The sequence below is a fragment of the Diabrotica undecimpunctata genome, chromosome 6 (assembly GCF_040954645.1).
Source record: "Diabrotica undecimpunctata isolate CICGRU chromosome 6, icDiaUnde3, whole genome shotgun sequence".
NCBI classification, from domain to species: domain Eukaryota; kingdom Metazoa; phylum Arthropoda; class Insecta; order Coleoptera; family Chrysomelidae; genus Diabrotica; species Diabrotica undecimpunctata.
Window position 1 is genome coordinate 111,441,795 of NC_092808.1, and position 21,231 is coordinate 111,463,025.

Genomic DNA, 21,231 nt, shown 5'->3' on the forward strand with positions numbered 1-21,231 from the left:
AATCAGTATTGATATATCAGATGTATGATGACTCACGATTGCTGGAGGCATCTTAAACACTGGAGTAAACAAGTATACAATGAAGAATCAGACTGTAATGGCGTCAGTGCGTAGACAAGAGATGTGGGTAACCAGCGCTCATGCGCGGAACGCCGACCGTTTCGCTGCGGCGGCGGAATCGCAAAACGGTACTTACTTAAAAAACATGCCTCGTATTTAAACTACGAGCAAACAAAAATATTAAGTCTTTTAGGTGATAAAATCACCTAAAAAGATTAAAACATTAATATAACTATTTTTTAACTTCGTAAAAACAACAACAAAACATCTTGAAATACACTAAAAAATAATTCAAGTTTTAATCAAACCATAACATAACCTTAAAATATAAACAATTATAGTAAATATCTTAATCCTTTGATATTATTACCTCACAAATTCACGAACGACAAATAATACCAATCGCACAGAATGAATGTTCCTAAGCAAAAGTCTTATTTATTCTTCAAACAATTAAAAAACCAATATATCCAACTTCTTATGGGAGAAATACAGACAAATTGTGAAATGTTTGGAAAGGTTTTTAAAAACCTTACTCATTGTGACGTCAGAGCTTAGTTAGTCCATTTGCCAAATACGTGTATCTCTGTCTAGTACCTCCTTTTCTGCCATCTACGCACTTCGTTTCTCTTTGCTATCTTGGGCTAGTGTATAATGTAACGAAATAAAAATTAAAATGTAGTTATGAAATGTGATGTATGCTCGTACCTCTCCCGTATAGGGAATAAGTTTTAACTAATTCGTGTTATAAAATAATTTTCTGGGTAAATTATTTATCAGTCCACTTATGACACAAACACAAACTTACGTAATCGAAAACTGATATCGCAGCAAAATTATGTCTCTAAAACCCTGATTAATTTGGTAGATATCAATTTAACATTTTGCGTTTAAATGGAATCGGTGTTATATTTAGTCTTTATCGGTGCCAGATGTAATAAATGCCAAATCGTTGTAATAAGTAATAGAGTTAGAGTAGAAACAAACGTAGCCTTTAAAATGTGTTGAATTTGTCTTCGGAAGACTAAGTCAAAAGGAGTTCTACCATCAAGCCCGCCTGGATGTCTCCACACACTAGTTCCAACATCACGAGTCAAAGCTAGTCTGGGTGAATATGTTCTTTTAAGCCATGAAAATTTTTGTTTGCTACATATCAATATATTAATTGGATAAGTAAATTGGGTAAGTCACAAGCAATTTAAACTTTTATTATAAAGCCAACGGCAAGTAAATATAAACTTAATTAGAGGGACCTATGAAAAATATTTGAGAGAGTTCAACTATACGGCACTCTTCAAAGCTGATACTCGATGTGTGTCTATTGGGAACTGTCATTAATCCGGCTGATCTCAATGGAGCTACTCACTAGTGTGAGTTTGCATATGTGCATTTAAACCAGAATAATATGAAAATTTTCTGGAGCATATTTTGCATGTGAAAGGTTTTTCACCAGTATGCACTCTCATATGCGATTTTAAAAGTGGCTTCGTTGAAAACTGTTTGGTGCAATTTTCACATTTAAATGGTCTTTCTCCAGTATGCAGTGTCATATGCGATTTTAAAGCGTGTTTCGATGAAAGCTGTTTGGTGCAAATTTCACATCCAAATGGTTTTTCACCAGTATGTACTGTCATATTTTGTTTTAACTTACTCTTGGTTAAAAACAGTTTGGTGGAAATTTCACATTCAAACGGTTTGTTATCACTATGCACTGTCATATGTGATGTTAAATTATCCTTTTTTGAAAATTGTTTGTTGCAAATTTCACATTTAAACGCTTTTTCGCCAATATGCACTCTCATATGGGATTTTAAATATAGTTTCATTGAAAATTGTTTGGTGCAAATTTCACATTCAAATGGTTTTTCACCGGTATGCACTCTCATATGCGTTTTTAGAAGTCCTTTCGTTGAAAATTTTTTGGAGCAAATTTCACATTCAAATGGTTTTTCACCAGTATGCCATATCATATGACACTTTAAAAGTCGGTTCGTTGAAAATTGTTTGGTGCAAATGTCACATCCAAATGGTCTTTCATCGGTATGCACTGCCATATGTCTTTTTAAATATTCATTTATTATAAATTGTTTGGAGCAAATTCCACATTCAAATGTTTTTTCAGCAGTATGCAATTTCATATGCATTGTTAAATTACTCTTTGTTGAAAATTGTTTGTTACAAATTCCACATGTAAATGGTTTCTTATCAGTATGCAGTTTCATATGCATTGTTAAATAACTCTTTGTTGAACATTGTTTGTTGCAAATATCACATTCAAATGGTTTTTCACCAGTGTGCATTCTCACATGCGATTTTAAAACTTGTTTTGTTGAAAACTGTTTTCTGCAAATTTCACATTTAAATAGTTTTTGGCCAGTATGCACTCTCATATGCGATTTTAAATATATTTTCATTGAAAACTGTTTGGTGCAAATTTCACATTCAAATGGTTTTTCACCAGTATGGACTCTGATATGCGATTTTAAAAGTAATTTCGTTGAATATTGTTTGGTGCAAATTTCACATTCAAATGGTTTTTCACCAGTATGCACTCTCATATGCTCTGTTAAAACTTGTTTCGTTGAAAGCCGTTTGGTGCAAATTTCACATTCAAATGGTTTTTCATCAGCATGCACTCTCATATGTTTTTTTAAATATTTTTTTGTTGAAAAGTGTTTGGTGCAAATTTCACATTCAAATGGTTTTTCACCAGTATGCACTCTCATATGCGATTTTAAAAGTAATTTACTTGAATATTGTTTGGTGCAAATTTCACATTCAAATGGTTTTTCACCAGTATGCACTCTCATATGCGCTGTTAAAACTTGTTTCGTTGAAAGCCGTTTGGTGCAAATTTCACATTCAAATGGTTTTTCACCAGTATGCACTCTCATATGCGATTTTAAAGCTTGTTTCGTTGAAAACTGTTTGGTGCAAATTCCACATTCAAATGGGTTTTCATCAGTATGCAATGTCATATGTGCTTTTAAATTACTCTTCGTTGCAAATTGTTTGGTGCAAATTTCACATTTAAAGGGTTCTTCATCATTATGCAATTTCATATGTACTGCTAAATTACTCTTTGTTAAAAATTGTTTGTTGCAAATTTCGCATTTAAATGATTTTTCACCAGTATGCAATTTCATATGTATTGTTAAATAACTCTTTGTTGAAAAACGTTTGGTGCAAACTCCACATCTAAATGATTTTTCATCAGTAGGCAATGGTTTTCCATCAGTATGCAATTTCATATGTATTGGTAGATAATTCCTTGTTGAAAATTTTTTGGCGCAAATTTCACATTTAAATGGTTTTTCACCAGTATGCATTCTCATATGCGCTGTTAAAACTTGTTTCGTTGAAAGCCGTTTGGTGCAAATTTCACATTCAAATGGTTTTTCATCAGCATGCACTCTCATATGTTTTTTTAAATATTGTTTTGTTGAAAAGTGTTTGGTGCAAATTTCACATGCAAAAGGTTTTTCCCCAGTGTGTATCCTCATATGTAGTTCTAAACAAGAATTGTTTAAGAACGTTTTCTTGCAAATGATACATATAAAACGTTGTCCTCCAGCGTTCACATTGGTAGTGGAAGTTATATATTGGTTGAAATTACTGTCACTTCTATCATGATTTGTTAATAGGATACTGGCATCAGCTTTCATATCTTTACAACAGAAACCTAAAATTATAATCGTCTGTTAAATCAATAACATGCAACGAAATGAGAAATAATGTTTAATTGGAGAAGTCAAATCTAGGCTAAGTTAAAGCAATATGTTTGTGTAGGTCGTACAAATTGTAATAATAAAAAATTAGGTATTCATGTTTTATATACTGCTCCAAGAAATTAACGCACTAATTATTATTTTTAGAAAATTATTGCCAATTTAAATAAACTGTACAGTATTTTACTATATTTTGAAAAACCTCTATGTCTTCAATATTCCTATTAACGACAAATGACACTGGCACTGACAAGTTTTTGATCTTGAATTTTTAACTTACTATTATATTAACGATAAATCGATTTTAAGTCAGTTTAAGGTTTGATTTTTACACGTTTCGGAATTCTTTTCTTAAAGTCTTAAGATGCAATAAGAATCCTGAAATCTAACACCTGATGAATGTTCTCAAGCGGTTGTATTATACAAAGAAGGTTGGAGATATTGCTGAATAGATTCAGTTTGTTCCATAAATGAGTATCGAAACGTGGTTAAAAAATACAGGGTTGGAAAGTTTCGTACTTGGATTTGAGGTTCGAATCGGTTTGTAAATGCCCCTTTGTCCGCTTCTTGTCGGTCGACGATGATAGGTATAATAAAGTTGAAGTTGTGGAGTAAAAGTGTTGATTTATTGACAGCTACTGGTAATTACACAATATGATGTTCGTTAGGTAACTACTTATGATTGACTGTACTCAAATGAACTCAAATCCCCAATTTATAATCTCACAAATATTTCATACCTAAACATCGAGGTTAATGCTTCCTATCGTACCATACCAACAAACTTTGCTTACACTACAATTTAATCTACGCCTTAATTGCGACACTTAGGAAGTTCAATTAGAAAATATATTATTCAGCAATTTATTTAGTTGTAGGTAAATGAACTAATTATTCAAATATTATACGATATGGTTTTACAATGTCACTTATACACGGTGAAACTATAATAGATAAGATAAGATAAGAAGTTAAAAATAATGTGAGATTACAAATTAAGGGGTTAATTTGTGATTGAACAGGGTAACTGGTGAGAATACCAGAAGAGCTGGTCATGGCAGAAACTTGTCACAACCCCTGCTCACAGTCGTTTGCTAAGGCTTTCAGTCTTCTAAGACAACGATTTGTAAAAACCCATCAGTTGTAATCTGAGCTTCAACACATCAGTGTAAATTTGCATCCTCGTATTGCTGCTGGAAAATCAGCATTAAGCAGAGATAATCGTAAAGCACAGTTAACTTTTGGCAGAGATCCTGTGAAATGGGAAGAAGCAGATTGGGTACAAGTTCTGTGGATAGATAAGTTACAATTTTGATTGGATACGAGTGACCAACTCTATTTTAATTCATGGTTTTAGAAGACCAAATGATAATATGCATAATAAACATAACAAATACCATTTTATTTAGCGGAGGTTCGCTTGTAGTGTGGAAAGGCATGCCATCAACAGCTCGCATGGATTTGGTATTAAATAATGGCAATATTACTGCTGAGCGTTACATATTAGATATTTTTCAGGATCATGTAGTGCCTTTTGCACCTTGTAGTAGGCAAATTTTTTGTCAATGCACGATAATGCTAGATTGAATACATCACGAGTAGGTTGAGACTATCTCTTAGAAGTTGGCACTGAACCAATCGGCTAGCCAACACGTAGTCTTTACCTTAACCCCATAGAACATGTGTGAGTTATTCTTGAGAGGCAATTGAACTTAATTTTTTGGCAACAGAATGACAACATTTAAAACATGCTATGATAACAATATCAATGTTTTATCTTTTCTACTTTTTGTAAAAATAAAGTTTTACCTTTAAATTTTTTTGTAGATACCGATATGTAAAAACCGGTTTGTATAGAAATTTTTAGTTATTATTCCTCAGTCTAATTGTATTTAATGTAAGAAAATGTCTCGAGTTCGAAGACATCAAAATTACCACCATGTAAGCGATTTTGACAGGGGCAGAATTATTGCGTATAGAGATATGGGTTTGATGTATCGCGAAATAGGCCGTCGCGTTAATTGTACGGCAATGACGGTTATGCGTGTCTGTCGTGTGTGGACAAACGAAGGTAGAGGAACACGAAGAAGACCTACTGGTCAACCGAGGCGTACCACAGAGCGTCAAGATAGGCGCTTTAGATTACTTGCTCTGCGAGACCGTTTTGCTACTACGCGTCAAATTACTGACCAACGGTTTGGAGTCGTAGGTAGACCTGTTAGTATGCGTACACTATATCGTCGCATTCGAGCCTTTGAACTGGTTTCATTCCGCCCACGACTAGTGTTTCCTTTGACTGCGGATCACTGAATCAAGATCCTTTTTAGGAATGCATGATGGTCGTAGGATGTTAAGACGCCGCCGTGGAGAGCGACGAGATATCGGGTTTGCTGTTGAGAGACATGTACACAGGACAGTTGGAGTAATGGTTTGGGGGGCTATTGCCTATGGTAGCCGATCACCACTTGTGTTTATTTGAGGCAATATGACAGCTGCGCGTTATATTGATGACATCTTACAAACCACTTTACTGCCTTATCTCGACAGCCGTCGAGACGTCCTTTTTCAGCAAGACAACGCGCCTCCCCATATTGCTCGTCAAACTATGGACTTTCTCCAAGAAGCTGGCGTTAATGTTTAGCCGTTGCCACCCCGTGCTCTGGATTTAAATCCTATCGAACATGTATGGGATATGATGGGAAGGAGACTGTCCACTTTGCACCATCCTCCACAGACTCTGGCACAGTTAATACATGAAATTCAAGTTGCTTGGAACGAGGTGCCACAAGCAGACATCGATTATCTCATTTTGTCAATGCCTAGACTTATACAGGAGTATATTTAGCTACGGGGTCGCCAAACACGTTATTATTTTTTTTTTTTTTTATTATTTGTTAATAAAAATTCTTGACAACGTTATCGTTTCATTCTTGATGTAAATCTATCATTTTGCCAAAAAATTAAGTTCAAGAAATTACTTCTTCTGGGTGTAACACTTCTAATGTCACTGAGTATACAATATTAGGGTTAAAACGATCAGTAATTTTTTTTAAATAACGTTTCTAATTTTTAAAGATAAGCTTCTATCCTGGTGTTGTATTTTACTTTTTTCTCTATAGTGAAATGCTGAGGCGGGCGTCACAGAACTAGCGCCAAAAAACGGCGTCGTTACGGGTAGCGTCATAGAATAGCGGTTCTTGACATCGATTCACTACTCTCAATTAATTCGTATATAGTCATCATATATTTACTCTAAGCAGGTTTAATTTAAAACCTGGATGAAAAATTACTAACAAAACATAAACGTTAAATGAGAAGGTTCTGAAACTACTTTCTTGTGGCATGGTTAAGTTAAACATTATGTTTTTTATGGGATTAAGCCACAATTATTGGTTGTGATTGTGGTGAAAATCACATTTTTAATTAACTAATATTTGACGTTTGGATTTCTACTCCGAAAATCGTTCTCAAAAAAGGTTATTTGTACAAATTATGTAAAATTGTGTACAAGCAAAGATTTTGTTTATGGTTATTGGATTTTCGAAATTCGATTTCGATTTCCGAAGTGGAAATCGAAACGTCAAATATTAGTTAATTAAAAATGTGATTTTCACCACAATCACAACCAATACTTGTGGTTTAATCCCATAAAAAACATAATATTTAAATTAAATGAGAAGTAAAAAATTAAAAAAATATATTTCACTAAAAGATTCGATTCGTAACGATTGTCAAAATTTAAATTTCATAAATGTCATCAAATTAATAACAACATTGATGCATGTTTAAATTTTTATAATAATTCTCGTTTTAATATAATTACATTTACTATCAAATGGTATTTATTTATATTTCATTATTAATCATCATCATAATTGGGGCTACAGCCCTATAAAATAGACTCGACCTTCCCAAGTCTATTACGCCAGTCAGTTCTATCCATTGCCAACTCTTGCCAGTTTGCTGCGCCTATTTGTCTACCATCCTCATCTACACCATCCCTCCATCAGAGTTTTGGCCTACTCCTACTTCTACCTCCCACAGGTTGTGACATAAGGATTCTTCTAGGAGGGTTGTTCTGCTGTGATCTTGCCAGATGTCCTGCCCATCTTAGTCTTCCTATTTTTATAAAGGATGTCTTTACCATCAAATATATGTTTATATCTGAGATATATCTCGTAGTTGTACCTCCTTCTCCAAACACCATTTTCACAGATGCCACCGAATATTCTTCTCAGGATCCTTCGTTCAAATAGAAGCAAGAGATTTTCATCTGCCTTGGAATTGGTCCATGCCTCCGACCCATATGTCAACACTGGTTGTATAAGGGTTTTGTATATGGTTATTTTTGTTTTTTGGCTTAAGTTTCTGCTTCTCATATGTCTACTCAGTCCAAAATAGCATTTGTTTGCTAGGATTATTCTTCGCTTGATTTCTTCCGTCATGACGTTCTCCTTGGTGATCAGGGAGCCTAAGTATGTAAATTTGTCCACCACTTCAAAGGTAGAATTATCAACCGTGAATTGGTGGCCGATGTTTCTGGCTCTATTGTTGGGTGTTGATGCCATTATCTTAGTTTTATCTTCATTTACTTGCAGGCCCATATTTTTTGAGGCGTTTGACAAGGTGGTATACATTTCTTCTAGCTTGCGTGTTGTGCGAGCAACTAGGTCAACATCATCTGCATATGCCGAAATTTTGGGATGATTTATTAAAAATGTTTCCTCTGTTGTCTATTTGGGAATCTCTGACCGCCTTTTGCAAAGATATGTTGAAAAGGAGACACGCCAGCGCATCCCAACATGCGTTTAAAATGCCTGTGATTGTTCGCCCTGTATTTCGACTTTGCAAACAACTTTACGCATTGTAGCCTTAACCAATCGTATCAGTTTATCGGGGATGTGGAATTCATCATTCAAAATGGACACCTATGGCAACAGAATTTTTCTTTAGAATCAATGGTGATATTTTTAGACATTATCATACTCATATCTCACCCAGCACAAAGACGCTAGCTTTATTTATTTGGATTTCTTTTGTTACAGATCGTATACTATCACAAACCAATCAATCTCGAGGAGCTAGAATGGTAAAATCGTTCTGCAACCAAAGTCTCATTGCAAGAATATCGAGACAGAATCTCCTGTGGATCAAAAGCTACATACAAAACCGGTCTAATGTAGTGTAAATAGAAAACAAGATATTATCAATGCAGACGAAAACCCACATGAAAATACCTCAAATCTACCAGTTTCACCTCTAGAGCTAAGTGTACCTAATGATACGAGTATAATATTTACAATGAATAGTTTTCCTGTGGTTGAAAGTTCTCTAAATTTCTTAGTCCAAGAAGATGGTTCTTTGCAATTGGAAATGAATACCCCTGGACTTGTTGGTGACAAAAGTTATACTTCAGATTCAAGTAAACAAATTTTGGAAAACATCGATACCGATTTAAATAAAAGAACCAACACTGATGCAAATGTTGCAACTATACATCATGATCCGACCAATGCTAGTAGTTCGATTGTAATTTCTGCAGAAAATGATGACTGAGTGATGCTTCCAATTCAAGTGAACAAATCTTGAAAAACATTGGTACAGATGATCCTATTAATTCTGATAGTTCCATGGAAATTTCTTCAGAAAATATAAGAAAACGAGCAAGAAAAGGTAAACCAAGAAAGGGAGAGTGGATCCAAAAGTCAAAGATAAGAGAATGAGAGGACAAAATTACTTGGGAAGAGAAGGAAATTCGTTTACTATTGGGAGAGAAGCAAGAAAATCGAAAAGACAAAAAATATTTGCTCAGTTTTGGGGTATGAATTGGGATGAAAAAAAAAAGTTTGTTGCTCAGTCTGTCTATATTGTTAGCGTCAAGGAGAGAAAAGGTAAAAACAAGAAAAAATTCAGAAGACAGACTACTTATGAATACTACCTAAAACTTAGTACAGCTGAAGAAAAGTACAAAGTTTGTAAGAAACTTTTTTTAAATAAAAATAAAATTAAAAAGACAGTCAAGATTTCATTTCACGTACAAATCGTCTATGTATCTGTTGATACGTATTTCGCTTTAATAAAGCTCATCAGAACAGTTATTCATAGGCGTTCTCAACGTGAAAATTAATCTTTTCTGTCTTTGGGAAGCAACGATAAAATGGCTTCGAAACGGACGCAATAGCGACATCTGATATTAAATCCGTAAAATAGTTTCGAAACACAATTCAGACCATTTTTTTAAATACTTTGGCAATTGGAGAGAGATGTATATTTGACTGGGTAAGAAAGTACAAAAACTCTTTGAATAGTACAAGGGAGTCCGAAACAGAAGAGGAAGAAGCTTCTCCTTTGGATTCTTCACAAGCCAATGAAGAAAAAAAAATGTTCAGGCTCAACCTAAAGCTGGCTCAAATAAAGCTGAGGATTCTAGAAAATGTATTAATTTTTTGGATGCTCTTCCCAAAGTAGAGTCGCATTATTGTCGAAAATCCACAAAAAAGTTATATTTGGAACCAATGTGGTCTTCAAATGCAGTTCTTTATCGTGAATATAAAACATACTGCAATGAAATGAATCAAAAACCGGCTTCATCTTTCACTTTTGATGATGTTTTTGAGAGCAAAAATTTATCATTGTTAAGCCCTGGAAAAGATCAATGTGATCTTTGCTCCGCTTACAAATTAGGAAATGAAAGTGAAGAAAATTATATGATACACCAAAATAACAAGACACTAGCTGAGAATGAAAAAAATGCAGATAAATTATCTGACAAAAGTAAAATTTTATTAACAATGGACTTACAAGCAGTACTTTTATGTCTCGTATTAAAGGCATCAGCACTCTATTACAGAACCAAGCTAAAAGTCCACAATTTTACAATATTCGATATAAAATCGTCTGAAGGATATTGTTTTTTGTGTGAAGAAAGTGAAGGAGAACTAAATGCTGACGAATTCTGTTCTATAATATTTCATTTAATCTGTACAAAACTTGATTTGTCACCACCCGTGAACGAAATAATTATTTTTATTGACGGTTGTACTTACCAGAATATGAATTCAATTTTGGCAAATACATTCTTGCTTGCGTCTGTCAAAACAAGACTAAAAAAAATTTTAGAGTAGGGCCATACACAAATGGAATGTGATGCTATTCATGCTACTATTGAAAGAAAATTGTATCCTTCGTGGATTAGTGGTAAGAACTCGACACAGACGTCGCAGACGATTAGAGTTCAAAACCCACAATGTGGTTTTCTTTTAATTAATCGCCCGTGGTGTAGTGAGTCGTACGAAGGTATAGTAAATATTTGATCCGGGTTCAAATCCTACCTCTGGAAGACTTTTGTCGATCGGATAGCCAAGCGGGCTGGGCGGCTGGCTTCTCCTTCGCTTCAATGCGAGAGATGTCAGTTCAAATCCCCGGCTCGGTGAACAGAAAACAAAAAGGCTAACGCAGTAGTTTAAAATTCTAAAATGAATCTGCGGCTTAGTCTAGAATATGCTGGTATCTGATCGGCCTATGGTGGAGCAGTACGGCAAGAGATAAAGGCTTGCGGCTAGGTGATACTCCTCCATAGATCCCTACCGGAAGGGCGTGGAACGCCTAAATACCGGGTATATATATTGAAAGAAAATTACAGAACCGAGAAATTTATTCTCCAAGTAATTACATAGAAATATGTAGAACTGCCCGAATTAAACCGAAACCATATAATGTTGAATGACTTGAGTATACTTTTTTCAAGAAATTTAGTAGTTTGAACTATGTCTCGTCTCTGAGACCGGGTAACAAAGCAGGCGATCCTGTGGTGACAGACATAAAATGTATTCCATATTGCCCAAATGGGGAGCTAAAGGTAAAGACAAGCTATGAAGATGAGTATTCTAATATTCCACGCAAAATTAAAGTGCCTCTTGTAGAAGACTTGGAACGAATCACACCTTTATATCGAAACAAACCGAAGATTACAGCTATAAAATTTAGTCACGTGCAAGAAATAAAACATGTAACAATAAAACACTGAAAACTTTGTTTTCAAAACTTTAAGGCAATTAGCCGAAACAGCTGTAGTGATAAGAATTTAAAATAAATTTTGTGGAAGTTTTGAAAACAAAGTTTTCAGTGTTTTATTGTTACATAAAATGAATTTCCATCAAGTAACGGTCGAATCCATCAATTATTAATAAAACATGTCCTTCCAAAAGAGGTGCACAATTTCTATGATTCATTACCACACGAGAAAAATAAATTCTTTTCTAAAGCTATAGAACACAATCATTATATTTTATTAGTTTTATTTTGTACTGAAACTTTGTAATAATTTCTTAATAAATGTATTTAATGTGATGTTGAGGCTAGAGACCGACCGATTAATCTGCTTCGGCATCGGCTTCGGCCAATATTTAAACCTTCGGCCAAAATTCGGCTTCGGCCAAAACAAAGCCGAAGGTTTCGCCGAAGGTGGAATAATAAAATGCTCTGTCAGTATACTATACGATAGAAATGAAATAATCTCTGAACAATATGCTTCGGCGAGCCTTTGATAATTTGAATAGTATTTACACCCTATTTTATACCCTTAACTAAAATGTTTTACAAACTTTCAGGTCAGGTAGTAGGTAGGATATAAATTTTAACAATAGGCCAATATGTCTCAAAGATCATCATTTGAATATTTCTCACGTAGTAAAATTCTGATAATAATAATTTTATTGTATTTGTTAAAACTCATGATTCCTGGTGTTTTGACTAGATACCTAAATGGCAAAACATCGACCATCGACTATAAATGTTTCGACTTTGTTTTTTTATTTTTATTTATTTTTATTATCGCTTTTATTACCAAATAATGTATAAATGTTTGACTTTTTTATCTCATAATTTCATATTTTTGTTATCACATATCAGGTAATAAAAATATAATGCACATTATTTAAATTATTAACATATAATAGGAATAGGTATATTTTTAGTCACCTTCGGCTTCGGCCGAAGGTATCCTACAGGCCGAACTTCGGCATCGGCTTCGGCTTCGGCCAAAAAAATCACATTCGGTCGGTCTCTAGTTGAGGCTGGCTTCTTTAATTTTGATATATGAAAATATCGTAAGTCAGGTAACAATAACAATTTCATTGTATTAGTCTAAAAACTAATATGGTACCCAACAGATCAAAACCAATATTGGTCAAAATAACCAGTTTTTTGTTCCTTCTGTATAATTTGTAAAAACCTACTTACGACTTTTTCATTCTAGGCCATCGATATGCAGGGAAGACGAAGCCGCAGCAGTCAAAGTCAAACAATAACCCCCAAACCCAAATTTTAACAATGAAAACTAAAACTAACACAAATGCAAACAGAGGTGAGCAGAAAAATGCAGAAATGACGCCAACAGCGCAGTTTCCTGTGATTTCGGACCATGAAGTCAATGCAGCCGTTTTGCAGGCTAAGCAACAAAATATCATGCATAATATTCAAAATTTGGAAGGGAAAAATAATGAGAATGAATGGGTGTCTGTGGCCCCCCCCCCCGCTAATCGTTGTAGGATGTTTGTGGTTGGACTTGGATCTGAATATATCAACATTCAGACGGTTCCTAAATCAGCATCTCTGCATGTTTCAAGATTGGCTCCTAACATTAAACCCGAAGACTTAAGAAACAGTCTTAGAGATAAGTTTCCAGAAGTGACCTGCGAGTCTGTTGAGTCGAAATACCCAGACATTTATTCCTCAATGAAGGTCGCTGTTAACCAAGATAATTTCAGAAAGGTTTGGAATAGAGAAGTGTGGCCTAGTAGTGCAGTAGTTTCCCGTTTTTACTAAGAGGAGAGTGCCGACAGAAACATAAATGGACCCTCTCAATCAACACAAATAGTAAGTCATATAAACATTAATACACCAAAGAATCTGATGTCAATATACTATCAAAATGTATGTGGTTTAAGAACCAAAACCAATACAATATATGCTGAAGCTCTAACTGAAAACTATGACATAATTGCCCTTACTGAGTCATGGCTGAATGAAGGTATTTTTGACTCTGAACTTTTCGACAATAGTGTTTAGGAAAGATAGGTCAAACTATAGGCTGCGAGGTGGAGGAGTACTTTTAGCAATCAAAAATGAACTACTTTATGAAATGTTACCTGTGATAGTGATTGTATAATACTTTTAAGATACATTTAAAAAACTGTACCCCTTATGTTTCTTTTGTGTATTTTATACCTAAAGCTGATATTGAAATGTATGAAAATTATTTTAGTTTGTTTGAGAATATTTTATTATCAAAAAACTCAAATGTGATGTTACTAGGAGATTTCAATTTACCCCATTTTAATGATAACAGCAATTTCGTAATATTAACAACTTGAAACAAATAAATAATATTCCTAATTGTATGAATAGATTTTGCTTTGACTAATAATGTTTGTACTGTGGCAAGGTCTGACTGTCCATTAGTGGCTGAAGATTCTTATCACTACACTCTCATCTTCAGTATCAGAGTAAGTGAAATAGCTGATTTACCAGGCAACAAAAAAGTATCTACATACAACTATGCTCAAGGTAACTACTGGCATCGTTATCATTTAATTTTTCAGTTTAACTGGTCCTCATTATTCTTATATAAGGATATTAAAAATGCTTTTAATGTTTTTTATAGTCAAATGTACACCTTTTTAAATTGTTCTATTCCTAAAGCCAAAAATTGTTTCTGCATCGTTTGTGTTTAAATAAAACCCTGAGGGAGCCCAAAGAGTGTTGAATTTCTTTTAAGAACTGCTATTAAACACCAAACCAAATATGAACATAACTTATACAAATGTTCACTTGAAAACCATTCACTTGCTGACCCAAACAAATTCTGGACTTTCTTTAAGTCAAAATATAAGAATAGTGGAATTCCCATAGAAATGACATTAAACAGCTCCAAGTTTAATACACCTTTTGATATTGCGAGTGCCTTTGATAAAAATTTTGCATCAGTGTATGATACATCTGACTGCACACATTGTCCTTCTCAAAGCACTGAGTGGGGTTCTTTTATCTTTAAATATATCACAGAATTAGATGTTGTAAACAGTATTAAAAAACTTAAACCAAAAAAATCTACAGGCCCTGATGAAATACCACCCTATATCTATAAGGGAATGGCTGAACCCTTGGCTAAACCTCTGGCGTTTTTATTTAATATGTAGATTGAACAGGAATATTTTCCAGATATTTTAAGAGTGGCAACAATTTCTCCAATACAAAAAAAAGATAAAAAAATGAGATTGAAAACTACAGGCCTATCAGCCTGTTAAATAGTATGTTAACAGTAAAATCAGCAAATTCCAGCATGGTTTTGTAAGAGACAAATCAACAGTAACTAATTTCTGTGTTCTCTCTGAACATATTGCTAAGGCTATTGAGGCAGGGGAACAGTTGGACGTTCTGTATACTGATTGCGAAAAAGCATTTGATAAAGTAAATCACTGTATTCTTTTAAATAAACTGGTACAGTTTGGTTTCTCAAGAAAAGTTTTTAATTTATTAAAATCTTATTTGTCAGATAGAAAGAATACAGTAAAAGTAGGTAATTGCTTTTCTCACCAATATGTGTCATTCTCAGGAGTCCCACAGGGGAGCAAACTAGGACCATTGCTCTTATTTTAATTATTAACGACTTGCCAGATTGTATTAAATCTTGTAACAGCTTAATGTATGCTGATGATTTTAAACTTTTTAAAACAATCTCTAATAAGAAAGATGCAGTGAAATTGCAAGTTGTCTAAGATCAGTTACCCAATGGTTTAATGATTCAAAAATGACTCTTATTGTTAAAAAGTGTGCAGTAGTTTCATATATGCGAAAACTCAATAGTATTATTAAAGATTATTATATTAATGATGATCGAGTTGAAAGAGTGAGTGTTATGAAGGATCTTGGAGTTAAATTCCAAATCAACATGAAGTTCAATATACACTTTTATGAAATACAGAGCTTATCATGCTTTGGGTTTTGTCAGTAGAAATAGCAAAAATTTCAGAATAAGCCCAATTATAAAACTCTGTAATGCCCTGGTGAGACCACATCTGGAATATGCTTCAATCACCTGGTCTCCTACTGCATTTTCAAACTCAGAAATGATTGAAAAAGTGCAAAAACGATTTTTAAGATTTTTATATGTAAGGAAAAATAAGAAATATCCATATGTGGTCTCATACAGGGTAATGTTAGACTCATTTCAGTTGCATTCACTTGCCACCAGAAGAAACAGTCAGGCCATTATGTTCCTATACTTGATTATTAACAGTATTTTAACAGTTTAACTGTTAACAGTTTATTTAATTTAGAGTACCCAAGAGTAGGTTAAGGATAACTAACCTATATCTATTCTTTACAAATTACTATGGAAACATATCACCAATAAACAATATGTTGAAAATTTGTAATGAAGTATTTAATAGACTGACTCATGTGGATATATGTAATGTAAAAAGCTGTGAACTTAAGACATTGCTTGCTCATCAGCACTAGGTTTAAGGGGTTTACTGTATTTTTTTCTTATTGTATTATTAATTTTCGTGTCTTTCATTCATTTATTGTATTTTTTTGTCTTAAACACTTTACATGTAATTACTATTAGTCTATAGTGTTTGTAAGGTATCTAAATAAATAAATGAATAAATAAATGAAATAATTTTGAAAATAGTCTAATGAGTTTAATGAAAAGTCGTGAGAAAATGAAATTTTTGGTTGAATACACTTTGAAATTTTTTAAAAATGTTTCGTAAATTTTTGTGCAGGTAAACAGTATAATAAAAAGTTACATGACAGTTTTCGTAGTGTTAGAACAAAACTATTTTTATTTTAAAGTCAAATTTGAACAAAATTCAAATAAAATTTTATTTACATGTAATAAAAAAGATAAATACTTTGAATATTGTTCAATGTATGTAGAAAAAACAAAAAAAAAAGTCAGTTTGTAAATCAATGACGTCAAAATTTGATTAAGTGTGGATGCATAAGTTAAATAAATAGCTCAGTTCTTACTCCTTTCCCACGACTATGTCTTTCATGATGGTTTTAAGCCGACGGCCACATCTTAGTGTATGCAGTCGCCCTCTTAAGGAGTGTTTTGAGTGTATAGTGTAAAGCTTGTCTCGCTATATTTGACAGAGATTTCCATAACATGTGACCTATCCACCTCAATTTCCACTTTTTTGTTGTAATTTCTATTTTTTACTTGTTTGTTATTCGCCATAGTTCTTCGTTTGTGATTTTGTTTTACCAAAATACTCCAATATTATTCGTAGACATCTATTCACAAATGAATGCATTTTTTTAGGAGTATAGTTCCATGTTTCAGCTCCATATACAGGACTGATTTCATGTTTGTCTGGAAAAGGCGTCAAGGACAAAACTGGTTGAAAAATTGTGGAATTTAGCAGAAAACTTTGTTTAAGGTTAATTTTTTCATTTTTCAATTGTCTTTAACTCCTTATCTTTAAAATATTTAAATATTTTGTTAATTGAACGTTTATAACAAACAATAATAAGTAATCAAGTAATCAGAAATTGGTCTCATTGTAAATAAAGTTATAACAAACTGTAGGAAAAGACTTGGCAATAATGTTAAGAATTTTCTAAAGATGTGGATCTATGTCTTGTACTTCCTTTTTCTATCATCTACTCACCTCGGTTCTCTTCGCTATCTTGGACTACTTAGTGTATAATGTAATGAAACAAGGAGTTTTAATATGTATGATTATGAAAGTCAAAGCTAGGCTAGCTGAATGGAATATATGTTCTTTTAGGTCATGGAAATCATAACAATAAAAAATTAGGCAAGTGTTTAGTATAAACTAATTGTATAAGTCAAAGTATTCACAGGCATTTAATTTTAAATTTAAACTTTTATTATAGAGCCATCATCAAATAAATATAAACTGAATTACAGGAGTGTATGAAAAATATTCAAGAGGGTTCTTTTCAGCTAATAATTTAACAATTTAACAGAACATATGTTAATTTTAAGGCAAAGTTTGCCAGGTCAGTTAGTAATACCATAATAAAAAGTATTACAACATATGGGTGTTATTTGATTTTATTTTCAATTTAAATTTTCCTTATGCTACCTGAAAACGTAGAGAGTCAACCACCTTTAAGTAATGATGTAGGTATTTTTTTTTAGATGGAATGCCCTGTGTATTTTCATAGTAATAAAAAGAAAATGCCCTACTCTCTAATTTTTACTTGTAAATAAATTTACTCAACATATTTGATCTCATATTTTTTATCACAATTTCTAATTTAAGTTATATTTTTAAGATGATAAGTAGTAAGAGTATAAGTCAAATAATTGTGTTTTCCAGAAAGTATACTTATGATCTTTATACTTCATAATATAACCAGAGGGTGAAAAATCCTTAGAACCAACAAAAACTGACATACTCTTACTACATATCACATCACCTTAGATTTAAGATCTTTATCCCTGTCGAAAATGCCTAGTATTATTAGAGAATGAAAAGGAATATTTTTATTAGAGGGCAAGATAATAGGGATGCTTTATTTACTTACTATCATCTTGTTCTATTTCAGCTTTTATAGGACATTTCTTAACGTCTAAATAATCAACTGTATCATTACTACTTTCCATGGTAGGTTCTTCCTTAATTTCAATCTTAAAGGTATCCTGTAGAACTTCATTATCTATTTTTCCGTTGCAAGTAGTCTCACCAACTTCTTGTTTTACTTCAGTTTTATTAAACATGATTATGTATGTTTCAGTAATATCAAAGAATGGCAAAAGTATAGAGATTATGGGTTATGGTATTCTATTCTTTAAATGATAACCGATTTAACGTTTTATTTTTTGCGATGATCTTATAAACGAAACTTATTTTAATTTAGGTAACAAATACAACTTTATAGGTTACTTTTTATATTTACAAAAATATTTAATGTCATTTGTCAAAATAAAATGTTCCTGATTGATCTACTTTGACATAAGATAGTATGTCGTATGAATCAGTGAACTAAACGAACTACTCTTTTCTTATGGGTTGAATTTACCGAAAGTACAAGCTGATTATAGCCGCAAATGTCAAACATGGAACAAAAATATTCGGTATAGCAGTGTTGCATCGAGTTAGAATCTACAGTGTTGGCATGTTTTTATAATGTAGATGCTGTATACCTCAAATATAAAAAGATAAAGCTTTAGAAAAGTACATTTTGTTTATATTATATTATGAATTCTGCAATTTTTGATTTATATAAAACAAGAATGAGTAAATATTTGTTTATTTGAAGATTAATTGCAACTAATTAATAGAAATTTTTTTAAGCAATTACCCTTTGATAGATTAGGGGATAGATTTGGCAATCGTCAAATCAACAGTTGCCAGATTACAACAGATGTTTACAAATTAATCTCGAAAGAGACAAATATTTACTCGTTATTGCTTCATATAAATTAAAAATTGCAGAATTCATAAAATAGCATAATCAAAATGTACTTTTTAAAAGCTTTATCTCTTTATATTTGAAGCATACAACATATGCATTATAAAAACATGCCAACACTGCCAAACCGAAATATTTTTGACATTTGCGGCGAGATCGAAAAATCGAGATCTACATCCACGTACTGAACTAAACTTCCCAGCTCTACATCGGATATGCTGTGCTCATCGAGCAAAAAGACAAAAGAGGGAATCTAATCCTTATGAAAAGGCGACCAAAAAAGTGGCCTCTGATGGCGGACATATCCGGAAATGCGAATGCGCCAAATTTAAATTTTCCGACACTTATTAACAGTAGCTATAAAATAGTTTTCAGAATGTGTCTTAGACGAAAAAATTTTAATTAAATATTAACGATAACAGTCTAAAATGTGAAACAATTATTAAAAAACTTCAATATAAATAAGATTTCATGTGACAGTTGGGACACATAATAACATAACCCAACTAAATTTGATTTCTTAAACAAGGAAAGACTCTCTTTCCTTGTTTAATTTGGCCTCTCAAGATGGCACTTCCTGTCTAACAATATTTTTGCCCCCACTACCTTTACATTCCCTCTTTTGTCTTTTTGCTCGATGGCTGTGCTTTACAAAATAAGAGGTGGGAAGTGGCGCTCTAATTTAAATACATATTAGTATTTTTCATATAAAAATGCGCGCTGCATGTCATTCAAGATTTACGACGTCAGAACCCCACAGCGTTACCAAAACATCAGAATAGTTAGTAAGTGAGGAATTTTTAAAATGTCAACTATTTGTCAAACTATTATATTAACCACATATTAACAGTAAATACACTTAGTTTTAAGATTACTGCAACACACTAAAATTCATAAGAAAACATTTCAATACAATATTATACATTCTAAATTTTAAATTTACTACTTTTAGAGCATTAATAGTAAAAATGTCCCGCCATTATTTCTTGTTCAAAATAATCTATCTTATGAAAGCTTATCAGCTTTGTACAGACTATTTAGTTGTTTTGGCATAGCACAATCACAATACACAATAATAATTAGTTTTTAAAGCTATTAATCTAAATTTAATATGTATTTATAAATATAATCTATTAATGTATAATATAATATGATCAAATTGTGTAAGAAATCAAAACATAAACAAAATTCTAATTCTAAAACAGCGGCAACCCTTTAAAACAATTTTGCCACATGCTGAACTGTCAAAAAATTTTAGGTATTCCTGTATCAGTTGCGTACAATTGTCTAATATATTTAATTAAATTTATTATTTTGTGGAATAATAGATAAAGAGTTATTTCATAAAATTTATATTATTAATAATAGCAAATGTTTTTGGTTATTTAATCAATATAATTCTAAAATTCCCAATATAATGATGATTATATTTTACTGATTATTATACCATGTTGACGCCTATGAAGATCGAGCAGTTCCGTATGGGTTTCGTATTATTAGCTGTGTTAGGAAAATTTGAACGCTTAAGGTTGACGTTCTGGAAATTTTAAATACAAGTTACGTCACTTTATATAAATTGTGACGTGCACGAATTTTTATATGAAAAATACTATACACAATTTATCCATGCTGCCCACCTTGAAAGGGCAAGGTTTCAAACAAGTATTTTTTTTTACTAAATATTAAATAAGAACCCTTAAAAATATTGTCAATGTTTATTCACTTGAACATCACTTGGAAGGGGATATAGATTTACGACAGTTCGTTTCAAAGTCCCTTGACAGTTCGAACGGTAACCACTCGGACCACACCATCTGGGCCAGAATTAGACTCCAACTTCAACAAGTCCCATAGACCAGTTTAATGGAGGCAAACACAGAACTTTGATTAGAACGAGAACGCCAATTTGTATTGACTGATTCTGCTTCCACTTTTGTCGTTACTGCAGCTCAGAAACGTACTCCAGCGACTAGCGTTGCCAGAAGTG

The 21,231-nt window shown here is 32.8% G+C and overlaps 1 protein-coding gene across 1 annotated transcript in view; it reads right to left on the reverse strand.

Moving 5' to 3' along the window:
* Positions 1-1,247: 1,247 nt before the first annotated feature.
* Positions 1,248-21,231, reverse strand: part of LOC140443727 (uncharacterized) — a 48,409-nt gene continuing 28,425 nt past the window's right edge. The window contains exon 3 of the mRNA XM_072535116.1: positions 1,248-3,742. Within this exon, the coding sequence (XP_072391217.1) occupies positions 1,419-3,742 (2,324 nt within the window). The 3' untranslated portion in view covers positions 1,248-1,418. The remainder of the gene's footprint in view (positions 3,743-21,231) is intronic.